General features: G+C 36.3%; 3 protein-coding genes across 3 annotated transcripts in view; all 3 read right to left on the bottom strand.

The window, feature by feature from the left end:
- The window catches only part of LOC113332821 (probable protein phosphatase 2C 72), a 1,872-nt gene extending 416 nt beyond the window's left edge, over window positions 1–1,456 (bottom strand). The window contains exons 1-4 of the mRNA XM_026579328.1: window positions 1,159–1,456; window positions 777–1,061; window positions 462–579; window positions 114–337 (exon numbers count right to left, since the gene is read on the bottom strand). Coding sequence (XP_026435113.1) covers window positions 114–337; window positions 462–579; window positions 777–1,061; window positions 1,159–1,341 — 810 coding nt within the window. The 5' untranslated portion in view covers window positions 1,342–1,456. The remainder of the gene's footprint in view (window positions 1–113; window positions 338–461; window positions 580–776; window positions 1,062–1,158) is intronic.
- A 1,008-nt stretch (window positions 1,457–2,464) lies between these two features.
- On the bottom strand, window positions 2,465–7,145 carry LOC113333010 (SWR1-complex protein 4-like). Its single transcript, XM_026579495.1, has 16 exons — window positions 6,799–7,145; window positions 6,613–6,702; window positions 6,444–6,509; window positions 6,293–6,352; window positions 6,089–6,145; window positions 5,797–5,926; window positions 5,378–5,445; window positions 4,788–4,880; window positions 4,623–4,670; window positions 4,230–4,403; window positions 4,000–4,110; window positions 3,727–3,822; window positions 3,493–3,564; window positions 3,216–3,276; window positions 3,081–3,127; window positions 2,465–2,968 (listed from the first exon to the last, which is right to left on the bottom strand). Exons 1-16 carry the CDS (start codon window positions 6,910–6,912, stop codon window positions 2,891–2,893), a joined length of 1,365 nt encoding a protein of 454 aa, XP_026435280.1. The 5' UTR covers window positions 6,913–7,145; the 3' UTR covers window positions 2,465–2,890.
- Window positions 7,146–7,463: 318 nt separating this feature from the next.
- Window positions 7,464–10,053, bottom strand: LOC113333351 (putative pentatricopeptide repeat-containing protein At1g56570). Its single transcript, XM_026579862.1, has 2 exons — window positions 9,274–10,053; window positions 7,464–8,988 (listed from the first exon to the last, which is right to left on the bottom strand). Exons 1-2 carry the CDS (start codon window positions 9,868–9,870, stop codon window positions 7,768–7,770), a joined length of 1,818 nt encoding a protein of 605 aa, XP_026435647.1. The 5' UTR covers window positions 9,871–10,053; the 3' UTR covers window positions 7,464–7,767.
- Window positions 10,054–13,337: the final 3,284 nt, after the last annotated feature.

Raw genomic sequence — 13,337 nt, 5'->3', positions numbered from 1 at the left:
AAAAAAAAAAAAAAAAGAGTCACATACACACATTAAAAAGAAACACGAATGAATGCCGAGCTGAGAAAGTAAAGGATTGCAGTTATCAGAGTAATGGAACCTAGCCAGCTTACTCCATCAGTTGCAAGAACAAGAAACTGATCTTCTATGGTTAAACGCTGGTGTGTTATCTGAGGGATTGCAATTACGCCGTAATCCTTGAGATAGAAGTCTCCAAAAGCTCGTGTCATGGCAAGGCTCATGTACTCCGCGGAGGCTGACCAAACACGATGAACATTTGGTTCATCCTTATTTGGGATGGTCCTTCCCCCGCATTTTCTTATTCTTTCTGCTTCTTCTGTTCAAGCAACAGATTCAAACCAATCATAAAACACTATGTGATTTGGTACCTAATAATATAATTTGAAATCATATGAGTTAAGAAAAAGAGAGATGTGAATAGAGTTATGGAGATGACTTACTTGGCAAGTCAGGTTTCTGATCAACAGTTAATTGTACAGCTTTCAGCTCACCATTCTCTGAAAGGGTTCCCATTATTGCCCTTGAATCTCCAAGATTAGCTATTAAAAGATCTTGATCCTGCTCATTTAGTCAAATTCAAAACTTCATAATATTAATTAACCAGCTATGCTAAGCACGCCTTGATTTATGCCGACCCCAAACTGCAGAATTTATCGACTAAAATGTAACACCTTTTTGTTTTCATAAAATTTTGCCTTCTTGAAATGAGAAGAAGGTCAAGTTAGATACTAAAAAAAAAAGTTCTTTAAAATTACCTGCTTTAGTAAGGTAACTGCAGTAGTTCCACTGCATGAACAATCGAAGTCCTTCTGAAGCTTAAGTTCCCTATCCATAACCTTGAATGCACCAACACATTCTCTTCTCCATTCGTTGGGCATGTAAGTACTTACTAATTCACTCTCACCTTCAAACATTCTGTAACCCTCTTGCTCTAACAAGAGCTTTGGTAATCTATTTATTACTAATCTACTCACTTTATGACCATTTACTCCATGCCCATCAAATACTCCAAAGAATTGCCCTCCTCCCTTGCCAAATTTCTACAAAACCCATAAAACCAATATCTGTTAAAAAATTATATATAATCTTCAAAATTTTAAAAGTCTTAAGAGGGAGAGGGCAGAGAGAAAGAGAGACCTTGTAAAAGAGTGCAGAATCTTGGTTTACTTCATTGGTACCTTGTTGAGAATAAACAGAAACCAATGTATTTGATACTTTATGAGATGTATTAGAATTATTATCTTCAATGATCAATACATTTTTTTCATTTTCATTTATCTTTTGGATCTGTGGAGATGGACCTGATATACACATACCCATACTAATCTAAATGAGTTCTAAGAAGATACTGTGAAGTTTTTGCTCAACTTTCTTCCCCTCTTGCTCTAAAAGAAGTGGAAATTATAGTAACTTGCAAGAAGTTGAGCATTAGTGCTTGCATCAGCAACTAAAAGGATATTCGATTCTGGAAGCAGTAGTTTACTTAGAACTAGCTCAGGGTCGTCTATGAAAGTTGAAATAACCCCAGTGTATAAAGTTCCAAACTGCTGTTTTTTTTAATAACCAAAATGTCAATTTGTTTAGTAGCCCAAGAATCATCAAGCAGGCAACTAGTTACAAAGTCAACTTTCTTTAATAAGAACTTCCATCAAAGCAAGCTGTTGATAAGACCTTATCAGATGCATAAACTTGCATTTTTGGCTCTTGTTCAGTGTGAAAGTGTACCCTTTCTATATGCACACAAGATTTCACCCGTACAAAGTCCATTTGAGTTTTAGCATACAGTGGAGAATGAGGTCCGATTCGCGGAGGTCCGAAGATGATGTTGAATGCAATTGAGTAAAATGTGGAGAGAGTCCCGTATTTTGGGTGCCCCATGTCCCGCACCCATTATCTATATCAAGGAATATTGGAACCTTGTGATTGTAATTCTTTCATGAATGGATCTGGATTAAGCATATAGGCCATGGCGCGCGATATGACATCATTTGCTTATAAGAGAAATTTAGACTAAACATATTTTAAGCTCCTAACTTCAAATCATTAACAAAAGTTAGAAGACAGGTTGAGATTAAGACTTAAGTACTCATCGAGCACATAAGTATTACAAAGTTGAAGAGAAAGAAACAAATCTTCAAATATCTTTTTCTTATATTAAGTGGTACCAAAGAAGAAAATACGCAACTTCTTTAATTGATTTTGTTTATAAATTAACCCTTTGATTACTGAGGTATCAGATTTCGATATGTGGTCTGAAAGGTCATGCAATGTCAACAGCACGTTAAGAACTTCATATCATATTAATAACTAGCAGAGTCCAAAGCATGATAAGCAATGTATGAAGATTGTTCTTAATACAAATTAAGCTAGTCATCTTGATAAGAACCAACCCCTTATATTCAAAGTCCAATCAACATAAATAAGAAAAAACTAAACGAAAATGTAAACATGTCAACCTCTTCTTTCTTGTGCAATAGTAATTAAAAAATAGGTATATTCTCTTTGTAATTGGGAATAAGATTCAGATCAAGTACAGAACTGGACTTGTACTTGTTTGTAAGGAACTTACGGATACAAACATCACCTTCAACACATCCTTGTTGTGTGTGACTAGGGATGATAATAACGCACATAACAGACAGAATAGTAAACGTGAGCCTCCCTAACAACTCTATTAAAAAAAGGATTACAGATCCAGAATTAGGAACATAGCACATCACCAGGCACGATACAGGAGCCAGACTATCCTTAAGAGGAAGCAAAAAGTAAATAAAGGTCAGACTTGAAAGCTTGCCCCAAGCCTAAGGGGATTAATTTAAATTTCTATCTTAAACTAAAACTTCCCACGATCTGATCTGCCTTGATGCCTTCAAGTTTCAACTTTCATCTTTCTGATCCTCTTATGTTGAGTGGGTGATGGTGGACCATCTGACGGTCTTCCAGGACCCTTTAAAACAAAATTGAAAAGATATAGAGAATGCCTGTGTCAGGAGAAGAGACCTATACAAAAACAATACCACAGAAAAATGTAAAGCAGAGCAACAAGATTAGGCACGCACCTTGCGCTTATGATCTCGTTTGACAAGATTAGGCACGCACCTTGCCCCTGAAATTCCGAAAGCAAAAATGAGTCTCTAAGACTGCAAAATGATATAAACTTGGGACATGCAAAACCTAATGCATATGAGTGTTACCTCCAAAACTAGCTGAATCAGTAAGAAATTGTTGGTCATAATCTCCAGGTCGATAAGAACGCTGTTTCACAATTTTCAGATACCCAGATATCAGGCAAGATATATTTATGTGGATAAATCAAAAAGTTGCAAATTTTAGCAAAAGCCTTTCGGGTTTATGTCTGTTGACAAAGCATTGGTGTATATGGGGATAACCAGCTTTGTCTTACACAAGCTAAAAAAATATCAACACCCAAAATTTGATTATAAGAAGAGAAGAAGGCCCCAGAATGCTTGCCTTAGGTGTGCCTGGTGTCTCGGAATATGAACCTTCACGATGAGACGAAGCTTCAGCCTCCTTGTATTGCAACTGAATATCAAATCATACAGACAACAAGAATACCCAATAAGAAAATAACAATACCAAGAGAAGCAGGAAAACATACAAAATTCTGGATCCTTGTCACACTCAAAAACACAATGGGAGAAGCAGTCGCAAATAAATTAATATTGAATATAATAAAACAAGAACCTGTTTTTGAAGGTTAAGTAATGTGAGAATTTCTCTTCGCAATTCAAGATGCTCAGCACAGACGGCTTTTGTAAAGACCTTTGGCTTTAGATTAACCTGAAAAGCAAAACCAATATCTGTCAAGCGAAGCAAATTTGACTTTGCACAGTTATGCATATTTGACTTCACAGTTATGCTTGAGCTGATTATACTTAAACCTCAACCCAAGCATGTCAAAATAATTAAATAATTTTACATATCATAAGAAGTTATAGTTAGCAGAAGAAAACAGACCCCGAGTTCCTCTATAGTTTGTTCAACTCGCTTGCTAGTTCTGAGTCCAGCAGTTGTGTTTGCAACTTGCACCATTTGGTCAAAAGCATTTGTTCTCAAGAATACACGAAGCTGAAATTTTTCACAAATCAGTCATATAGAGTGGAAAGATGGGGACTGCCAACATGGGGTAGTGATCGGAAAACTGAAGTAGTTATGAGCCATAACTCAGAAAGGAACTCTACACTTACCATTCGTAGTGAAGCCGGAGTAGACGTAATATCTGCAAAAGTCGTTGACGCTACAACAGCTGAGCTTGGTATATTAGTGTCAGAAGATGGTGATACATCAATAAGAGTCATACCCCTTTCATTGCTGTCTGCACTAGCATAAGTGGCCTTGGCCAACTCAGCAGCTTCAGCTTCCTGGAACAACAACAAAAAGGAAAATAATGATCACTAGTGCATATTTTAACCTCGAATATTTTGCAAATACTTTAAAATCATAATGACTATTTGAAGCTTCGAAAACTCGAATATTAGCAAATACTTGAATTCATAAAGACTATTTGAAGCTTTCAACCTTAACCAAGTTACAAAAAAAAAAAAAAAAAAAGAAGGGAGATCACAATGAAAAACTTGTACCTTTGCAATTATACGAGATTCAATTATTCGTTTTGCCTCAGCAAGAACCTGGGAAATGCAGATAATAAGTATTAAAGTAGTAGAAAGTCAAACAAATCGAAAGTAGCCAGAAATGATTTCAATACCGACTATCATTGCTTATAAGAATAAAATTTATATTTGCACCTCAGCATCTTTGCGCTCTTGATGTTTTGTCTGAGAGAGAACCATCGACAGTGCACGCTTGCGATCAATCTCATGTTGAATACTGTAAGGGTCCTACAAGAATAAATAAGAGCTCAGAATTGATAACAACACACCGACAGAAACACTAGACCACTTTTGCCGCCTTCCTCTTTTTTCTGACTACTGCATTAAATTCATGAGGAGCTTAAATCTAATTTCACCCTGTATTTATGCAGGTGTCTCATGCCTACATGTTCTACAATGCTTTTCTATCCAATAGAGTGAGTACAAAATGATCAACAGATTTAGTTGAACAGCTAAGGGTATTATCTGTCTGACGATTGCACATTTTAAGAACTTGCAACTTAGAGGAAGAACAAGTCTAGAGTACACAACTGGGCTGAGCTATATGCATACGGAGGTTTTAGACACTGTTCGCTTGATTCCCAATTCTAGTCCTGAAGAAAAATGTTGCCAACTTTTTTGTCATGCTAAACAGAACTGAGTAATGTTAGAAAACACATGGAATATTAATATAGCATGGGTTGCAAGAATATAAAAATTAAATTCCATCTAGAATTTTTAACCACCTTGACAAGATGATGACCAGAAACTTCACCAGGAGATGCAGCTCTAGCAACTACAATAGCACGAGAAACTGTAGAAAGGAATGACAAGTGAAATTCCGTCAATAGACAATTTATGATTGGTACAAAGTACTATAGTCACCACCTGCCATTAAATAATTGAATAAATTCCTCATTTGCTAAACATGTAGAAAGAGGAGGCTATATGGTAGTATGGGGCCTTGGGGATTAGCCATGCGCTAAAAGAACCAGGAGAAAATCTGCTAGCGGAAATCTAATTCTCAACTCATAAACCTATGCCTGTTTACGGAGACAGGTAACGGCAATTAACAGCTTCCAGGAAAAAAATGGTAATACTAGTATGACACACTTTAACAATTCTAAAAGTCATAATATGATAACCTCTATAGAGAAAAACTTACCAGCATAATAGCGATTTTTCAATTCCTCCACCGACCGTTTCGATGGAAACCTGTCAGCTATTACAATAAAGCGCAGATCGAACCGGTCACACAGGTCAAATAGTTGATCAGTCTCTTCCTTGGTCCACTTCTGAAATAGCACAAACAGTAAGGCAATGGTAGTATGTTATCAGGATATGCATCCACAAAGCCCATTAACAGTCAAAAAGGTTACTTGGAACTTAAATTTTGATCAAACTGCCCAAAACAGCTCTGCTAACAAATAGGGATTCAAATTCAAATTTGTACCTACAGGATCATTCAAGTACTTTTCATATTCCTCGTCTGTGTACTTAACAACTCCAACAGACTACAACCATATTAAGACAAAAGGCATATGTTAGGTTATTGGATGAAAAACGAAACAAGACCACCCAGACACGTAAAAGCAAACTCATTGATTATTGCAGACCAAATAAATTTAAGGTTACATAGCACAGTAAGTTAAGTCACACACCTTGTTATACTTGGCAAAAGAATAATCATCTGTTGGCGGAATACCATTCACAACTTTAACCTGACAATGCATAAAACCAACTATCCATCAAACAACACTACAAATCAATCATTTCTTTCGCCTCCATTTAATAGAGAAACACAGAACATACCCAGTGATAAAGTTGCAAATTATCTTTTCGCGCTGAAGACGTAAATGCAAGCCATTGCCAAGTAATCTACACGAGAAAGACCAGGAATATTGTCAGAAAACTCCACTACAACTTGAAAAACACAACTCCAAACACCGAAAGACACAATTTTTAATCACCAAAATATAACCTTTTCTTTCTCTGCTTGAGATTTTCGCTTCAAATGTGACGGGTCAAAAGAGGGCATTAATGGTGCCAAACCACCTGTGAGAGCATAAACCTGGAAATATCCAAACACAACACTAATTTACAGTTAAAAACTCTCAATTTACAAAAGAAAAAAAAAAAATGAAGACGGGGGAGGAAGAAATTCGACCTCTCTCGAAACGCCATCAGGTTTCCTTTGAGAATCTTTTGGTGGTCTAGTTTTCTTCTCTTGGTTAGTACCAAATGGAATTTTAGGTAACCCTAGAATGTCCTTCGCATCCATTCCTTCGGGACAAAATTAGGGTTTTTCACGAAAAACAAAAATTAGGGTTTCTATTCATTCGACTCGCTGTGGGATAATGAATTTTGAATAAATAAGATGTCGCCAAACTCCGGTTAAGATTTTGTTTCCCGCGTTAGATTCTTAACAATTTGGGGATCGAGAGTTTAAGGGTGTTCTTTATTTTTTTAAAGCGGGAACGAATCAGAGGTCTAACTAGTTTTTTTTAAGCTACTGCTATTATCATCAGATGATGAATAAAATAGAACCTTTGTTTTTAATATATACTCCTTATTTCTTTCATTTTCTTAAATAAAACCCCTCGTAATTTCATTATATACTCCCTAGACTTTGGTCAATATTGTTGACTGCTTCTGGAAACTTAATGTACAGTATTATTGGTTCTGATAGTGCTGATGGATGTGATGTGCTTATGTTCTGATCACGGTATCATCAAATGACATTGTAAAAGATAATCATTTGATTAACTAGATGATGTCTGTTATAAGCTTATAGCGCCAAGTGAGCTTGATTAGAACAGGAGATGTTTTATTTCATGCCAGAAATTTCATACACAAGAATCAGTAATATGGGTTCTCGCCCAGGTAATTTTCTTTCAACGTACATTTTTCGACTTCAGCAATTCAGTATTCGCAGTATATACGGAACTTGAATTCTACTGCATAAATCATCTTTGATTCAGAGACAAAATGATTAATCAGTCTTCTAGTTTTTCTCGAACTCGGTTGATCTTTAGAGTGGCTCCTTGTATGCTGGTAAAAGTTAGGGACGAAATGACTGAAACATATCTTCTAGATTATCTCCAAGTATGCAGAGCTTTCTTATGATGGCTTTTATTCAAGTTCCGTCTTGCATATCGTACAATAAGTGATCTTCCATTGAAACTTCACACGATCCATTCATATGCTGAGCAAGACTTTCTAACTCTGCATAAACCAATTCAATGTCTTCGCAACTCATTTTATCACCAACAAAGAAACTATAAACTTGATTTCTCACTTCTATCCAACTCCTAGCTGCTTCTTTTTTGTTCATTCCCATTCCTCTCATTAGTTTCCTCATTTTCGCAAATTCTTCCCAATTTCCATCAGCAGCGTAGATATTTGACAGTAATACGTATGTTTCAGTCCCATTTGGCCTCAAGTCCAATATTTTCTTACCAGCTAATCCTCCCAAATATGAAGTTCCATGAGCTTTACAAGCTCCAAGAAGTGCACCCCAAACTGACTCATCGGGTTTGAACGGCATTTTTCGAATCAGTTGGTAGGCCTCTTTAACTCTGCCCGCACGTCCAAGAAGATCCACAACACACCCGTAAATCTCCTGGTTTGGTTTAATGGAATAATCAGTAACCATTGACTTGAAATACTTCAAACCTTCGTCCACAAGTCCTGAGTGGCTACAAGCACTTAAAATACCCAGGAACACAACCTGATCTGGTTTTACACCTGACTTGACCATTTTATCAAACAGTCCAATAGCTTCATTTGCATAACCATGAGACCCGTATCCGTTCATCATTGAAGTCCAGGAAATGAGATTTCTTCTGGGCATCTCAGTGAAAACCCTACAAGAATCTTTCAGATTTCCACATTTCGCGTACATATCTATTAGCGCATTAGCAAGAGCTATATTGGTTTCTAGGCCTCTCTGAAGAATTCCACCATGGATTTGTTGCCCGCAATTCCAAGATGCTAAATTAGCACAAGCAGCTGCAGCAGTTGTAAATGTAAAGCAATTTGGGTTCAAACCTTGTGAAACCATCTGAGGAAACAAATGAAGAGACCGTAAAGATCCACATCTTTCATACCCGGCAATCAATGTGTTCCACGTTATCAAATCTCGTGCCCGCATATCAAGAAAGTGTGTGTATGCTTCAGATAAGCAATTGCATTTACAGTACATGTCTACTAAAGAATTACCGACAGGGAGACTTGAACTGAATCCGTATTTGACAACGGCTGCATGCATCTGCTTGCCTAACTTTTTCATCTTAACTGAAGCACAAGCTCTGATTGCTATTGAACAACTATATGGGCTCAGTTCTACTTCCTCCTGCTGCAAAGTGTAAACAAGACGAGAATAAACACAAATTACGTTTATACTTAAAAGTACAGAGAGTTCACAGAGCAACGCTGGGATGGAGACTCGCGAGGGGCCAGGCCTATAGGGCTATCATATTCACGATCCCCATCCACACTGACAACATCCCAATCCATGAACCATTAACAAACACCACGACAACAGATAATCAAAACTCAACAGATAAATATTTAAATTCAAGGCAGTGTATTATCTGACTTGCGCCTGGATCATCAAAAACAAGTGTGACTTGAAAATTACCTTCAACATTTGTTGAAAAATTCGAAGGCCAGTCAAGCCATCTCCTCTATCAGTAAACCTAGCAATCATAGTAGTCCATCCAACAACATTTTCCACTTTAATCCCTTGAAATACCATGCATGCATAATTCATGTTATGACTACATGTAGCATACATATCCAAGAGTACATTTTCAACATACATACATCCATCAATACTGCACTTAATAGCTAAACCATGAACCATCCTCCCACGATAACAACATTCTAATTCTCTGCAAACTTTCAAAATGCTTGAAACTGTATAGCCATTTGGGTTAATTCCTTCCTTAATCATCTCAATAAAAACTAACCATGCTTGAATATATTCATAGCAAGATGCATATGCATTAATCATAGCCGTCCATGAAACTACATCACTATCAGGCATTTCATCAAACAATGTACGTGCTTGTCTAAGTAAACCTTTTCTACCGTAAGATATAATAAGGTTTGTTGATAAAACTTGCTGTTTGATTTGTAAAGTCCGTGGGTTTGTCATCGATTTGGTTGTGAATTTAACTAGAGATATGATCTGATGGTATTGATGGGATGAGGGTAGTAGTTTTCTGATATTCATGCTTTGTCTGTCATCAATATCCGTTCAGGCGAGAAGATGCTATTATCTTTGTATAAAATCTCTATTTTTTTTTGAATCACTATACGTATATGGGACGAAGTAAATACGACCATCTCGTGTAACAATACTAGGACAATACGCCACGGATATACTATCTCCGTTTCTGAAAAAGTGAAAGTAACATTTTTCCAGAAAATATGTAGATGTTGAAAGGAAAATATGAAGATGTTGAAAGGAAAATATAGAAAAGAGAAAGAATGTATTCACTAGATATCAACATAGTATTCCTAACTTTTACTCCTCCATTTTTGAAATAAAGAGACACTTTCACTTTTTTAATTTGACCTATTTTTAGGCTAAAATATAAGAGTGAAAGTATTTTTTTTGCAAAACCGTAAGGAATATTATTTTTAAACATTTTGAATGTATGATGTGTCGTGCAAGTGATATCTGCATCTCCTCTCTCCTCAATGGCTCTTTCTTCAAAAGTTAATTTTTTTCGGTAGTTTTTTCAAACTCACCTGCATGGCTAAGTAGTACTTTTTTTTTATTAATACGAAATGAAAAGTTTTATTTATTAAGAAGCTAATACATATAGATTAATAGCATGTTTGCATATATTTAACCAAGGGGATGATCAACTTCCACTCTTTTGAAACTGATAAAGATAAAGCGGATTTAGGCAGTTGTAAACATCTGTTGGATGTCATACATACTTTCAGTAAAGCCTCTGGGCAAGTTATAAATTTCTCTAAATCTGGTTTGTTTTTTAGTAAAAAGGTTCATGAAAAACACCAAGGCATCATCTCTAGACTCGTGAAGATAAAGAACATAAAGGATACTCATTTAGGGGTGCCTCTGTTTATAGATAAATCAAAACTTAAGACTTTTGATAGTATCATTGAAAAGATGGAACACAGAATTAAGACCTGGCTAGCAAAAATTTTATCTCAACCCAGCAAAATAGTGCTAAACAAATCTGTATTGTCTAGTATGCCTGTTTTTAGCATGGGCTGTTTTGTGTTACCAAAAAAAATAACAAAGAGAATAAATGATATCCAAAGAGACTTCTGGTGGGGAAAACACTCAAACTCTAAGGGTACATATATTAAATCTTTCGACTTCCTTTGTAAACCTATAAATCAGGGAGGCTTAGGCTTCAAAGAAGCCAACAAGATAAACCAAGCAATGATTAGCAGAATTGCTTGGAGATTGGTAAGTCATCATGATGATTTATGGGCCAAAATCTTAAAGGGTGAATATTTCAAAAAAAAAAAAAAAGGATCCCTCCATGCTAAGAAGAAATCACAGGCTTCTTGGGTATGGAAATGCATACTACAAGGAATAGCACACATAAAAAAAATACAGCACATGGGAAGTTGGGAATGGCACTTCCATCAACATATGGGAAGATAAATGGATACCAAACAGGACAGAGACTATTGCAATCTCAAACCCTAATGGTTTCCCTAATTTAACACTTATATCTCAGTTAATAGACAGAGACACAAAGAAGTGGAATATCTCACTGTTAAACACTATGTTTGACACAACAACTGTTACAGAAATTTTGAAAATTAGGCTTTACACAACTGTTGATGGGAAGTTGAAGAAAGACAAAATTAGATGGATGCTTACAACCAATGGAGAATTCACAGTGAAATCTCTATATGCTAAACTTCAAAATATATCTGACAATAACATCAAAGGAAACAAGTAAATTATGGAAGCAACTGTGGAGCATGAACACTTCACAGAGAGTTAAACTTTTTATATGGAAGTGCTTACAAAATGTTCTGCCCACAAAACAAAAACTAGGGCTGCAAGGTGAAGAGAGGGAATGTGTGTTCTGTCACCACATAGAAGAATCAACATTTCATTTCTTCTTTGAATGTGACTATGCAAAATCGGTCTGGAATTTGCAACCAATGCCTTGGCAGGGAGTAACTTCTAACCATACAACCAATACTCTTTCTTTTCTTGACATATACAATGAATGGATTAAAGGGGATCTGAACTCAATATCCTTGGCGTTGGCAGCCACCAAATGTTGGTTCATTTGGAAAGAACGATGCCTTAGATTTTTTGAAAACAAATGTAGAACCCCAGAACAACTTTCTATTGACATCATGAGACATTATGATTAATGCATCCTTCCATGCTTTCTTCTGGTTTTATGCACAATAACAACAGACCTCAAGCTCAATATTATTGATTATTCCCAATAAGAAACTCTTTTAAACTGAATTGTGATGCTTCTTAGAAGTCGGCAAATACTAATGCTGGTTGCGGTTTATTTTGCGAAATTGGATAGGTTCATTCAGGGCAGCAGGGATGGGAAGCTGTAGGACTGACTCTGCAGAAGAAGCAGAAGTTGTAGCTTTGCTGCAGACCACTCAATGGGATATCAATAACAATCTACAACATCTGGCAATAGAAGGAGATAGCCAAAACACCATTAAGTACTTACAAGGCACACAAAACTCAATCAAGTGGCAATGCGTAGCAATTATGGATGAAGTAAAGAAGCTAGAAGACAAGCTGATATCCTTTAAAGGTTTTCATTTTGTGGATAGAAGGGAAAACAAAGTAGATGACCAGCTCGCTAAAGAAGGGAGAAGATCTTCTTAACGGTTTACAATATTTACTGAAGTTCCGTTGTTTTTAATTCCAACAATAGCTTTTGACAGTGTCAAATCTCAAGAGATTTGTAATATGAACTCCAACTCTGTTTCCTTTGATGAAGAGACTAATCATATAGATTCAGTCATCGGATGGACAACTCATCATGAGTCGATTCCAAATGAGTCTGAATCTACAGATTAGTTTCTTATGTTTAATATATCTGGTTATTTTCAAAAAAAAAAAAAGATAAAGATAAAGCATGTTTTGCTAAAGAGTCTGCAACATTATTTGCATCTCTATGCACATGACTACACCCAGAATTCAAAATTATTTAAGAAATGACGATAATTGTGGATGATGTTTAAGTTAATCCAGTTAACTGCATTCTCCTTTCCATTTACGGCATTAACCACCCTCTCGCTATCTCCCTCCAAGTGGATTTTTGTGAGTCATTTGTCTATTGCCCATCTGATCCCCGCAGCTAATGTCTCCGCCTGTTCTGGATTTACTGCTGACTTCGGAGCACTTCTAGCTCCATTGGAAGCACCTGCATAGTTTCTCAATATTAGGCCCACACCTGATTTCTATTGAATTTACAGAAAGCAACATCAAAATTTATCTTAGAGATAGTGTCACTTGGAGCCTTCCAAACACGAATACATGGATTATGCTTAGAATTACTGCTTTGAATAACATTCAAACTTACTTTTTGCCGGTCAGACATGTGAGATTTCACATTCCTAACTATGGTTTCTCCATGTACCTTAATTTCATTAATCAAAAATGCTGCAACTGCACATCTATGCTTCCACACTTCCCATACAATAAAACAGTAAATACGG

Source organism: Papaver somniferum, unplaced genomic scaffold (assembly GCF_003573695.1).
Source record: "Papaver somniferum cultivar HN1 unplaced genomic scaffold, ASM357369v1 unplaced-scaffold_132, whole genome shotgun sequence".
In the NCBI taxonomy this organism is placed as follows: domain Eukaryota; kingdom Viridiplantae; phylum Streptophyta; class Magnoliopsida; order Ranunculales; family Papaveraceae; genus Papaver; species Papaver somniferum.
Note: the sequence above shows the minus strand (reverse complement) of the source record. Positions and strands in the feature narration are given on the sequence as shown.

Excerpts from the sequence above, each read along its gene's own strand:
- LOC113333010 (XM_026579495.1), bottom strand. The coding sequence starts at position 6,912 with ATGGATGCGAAGGACATTCTAGGGTTACCTAAAATTCCATTTGGTACT. Across the intron at positions 6,703-6,798 it reads CTGATGGCGTTTCGAGAGAG|GTTTATGCTCTCACAGGTGG; the intron begins GTCGAATTTCTT and ends GGATATTTCCAG. Across the intron at positions 6,146-6,292 it reads CTTTTGCCAAGTATAACAAG|TCTGTTGGAGTTGTTAAGTA; the intron begins GTGTGTGACTTA and ends ATATGGTTGTAG.
- LOC113333351 (XM_026579862.1), bottom strand. The coding sequence starts at position 9,870 with ATGAATATCAGAAAACTACTACCCTCATCCCATCAATACCATCAGATC. Across the intron at positions 8,989-9,273 it reads TTTTTCAACAAATGTTGAAG|CAGGAGGAAGTAGAACTGAG; the intron begins GTAATTTTCAAG and ends TACACTTTGCAG.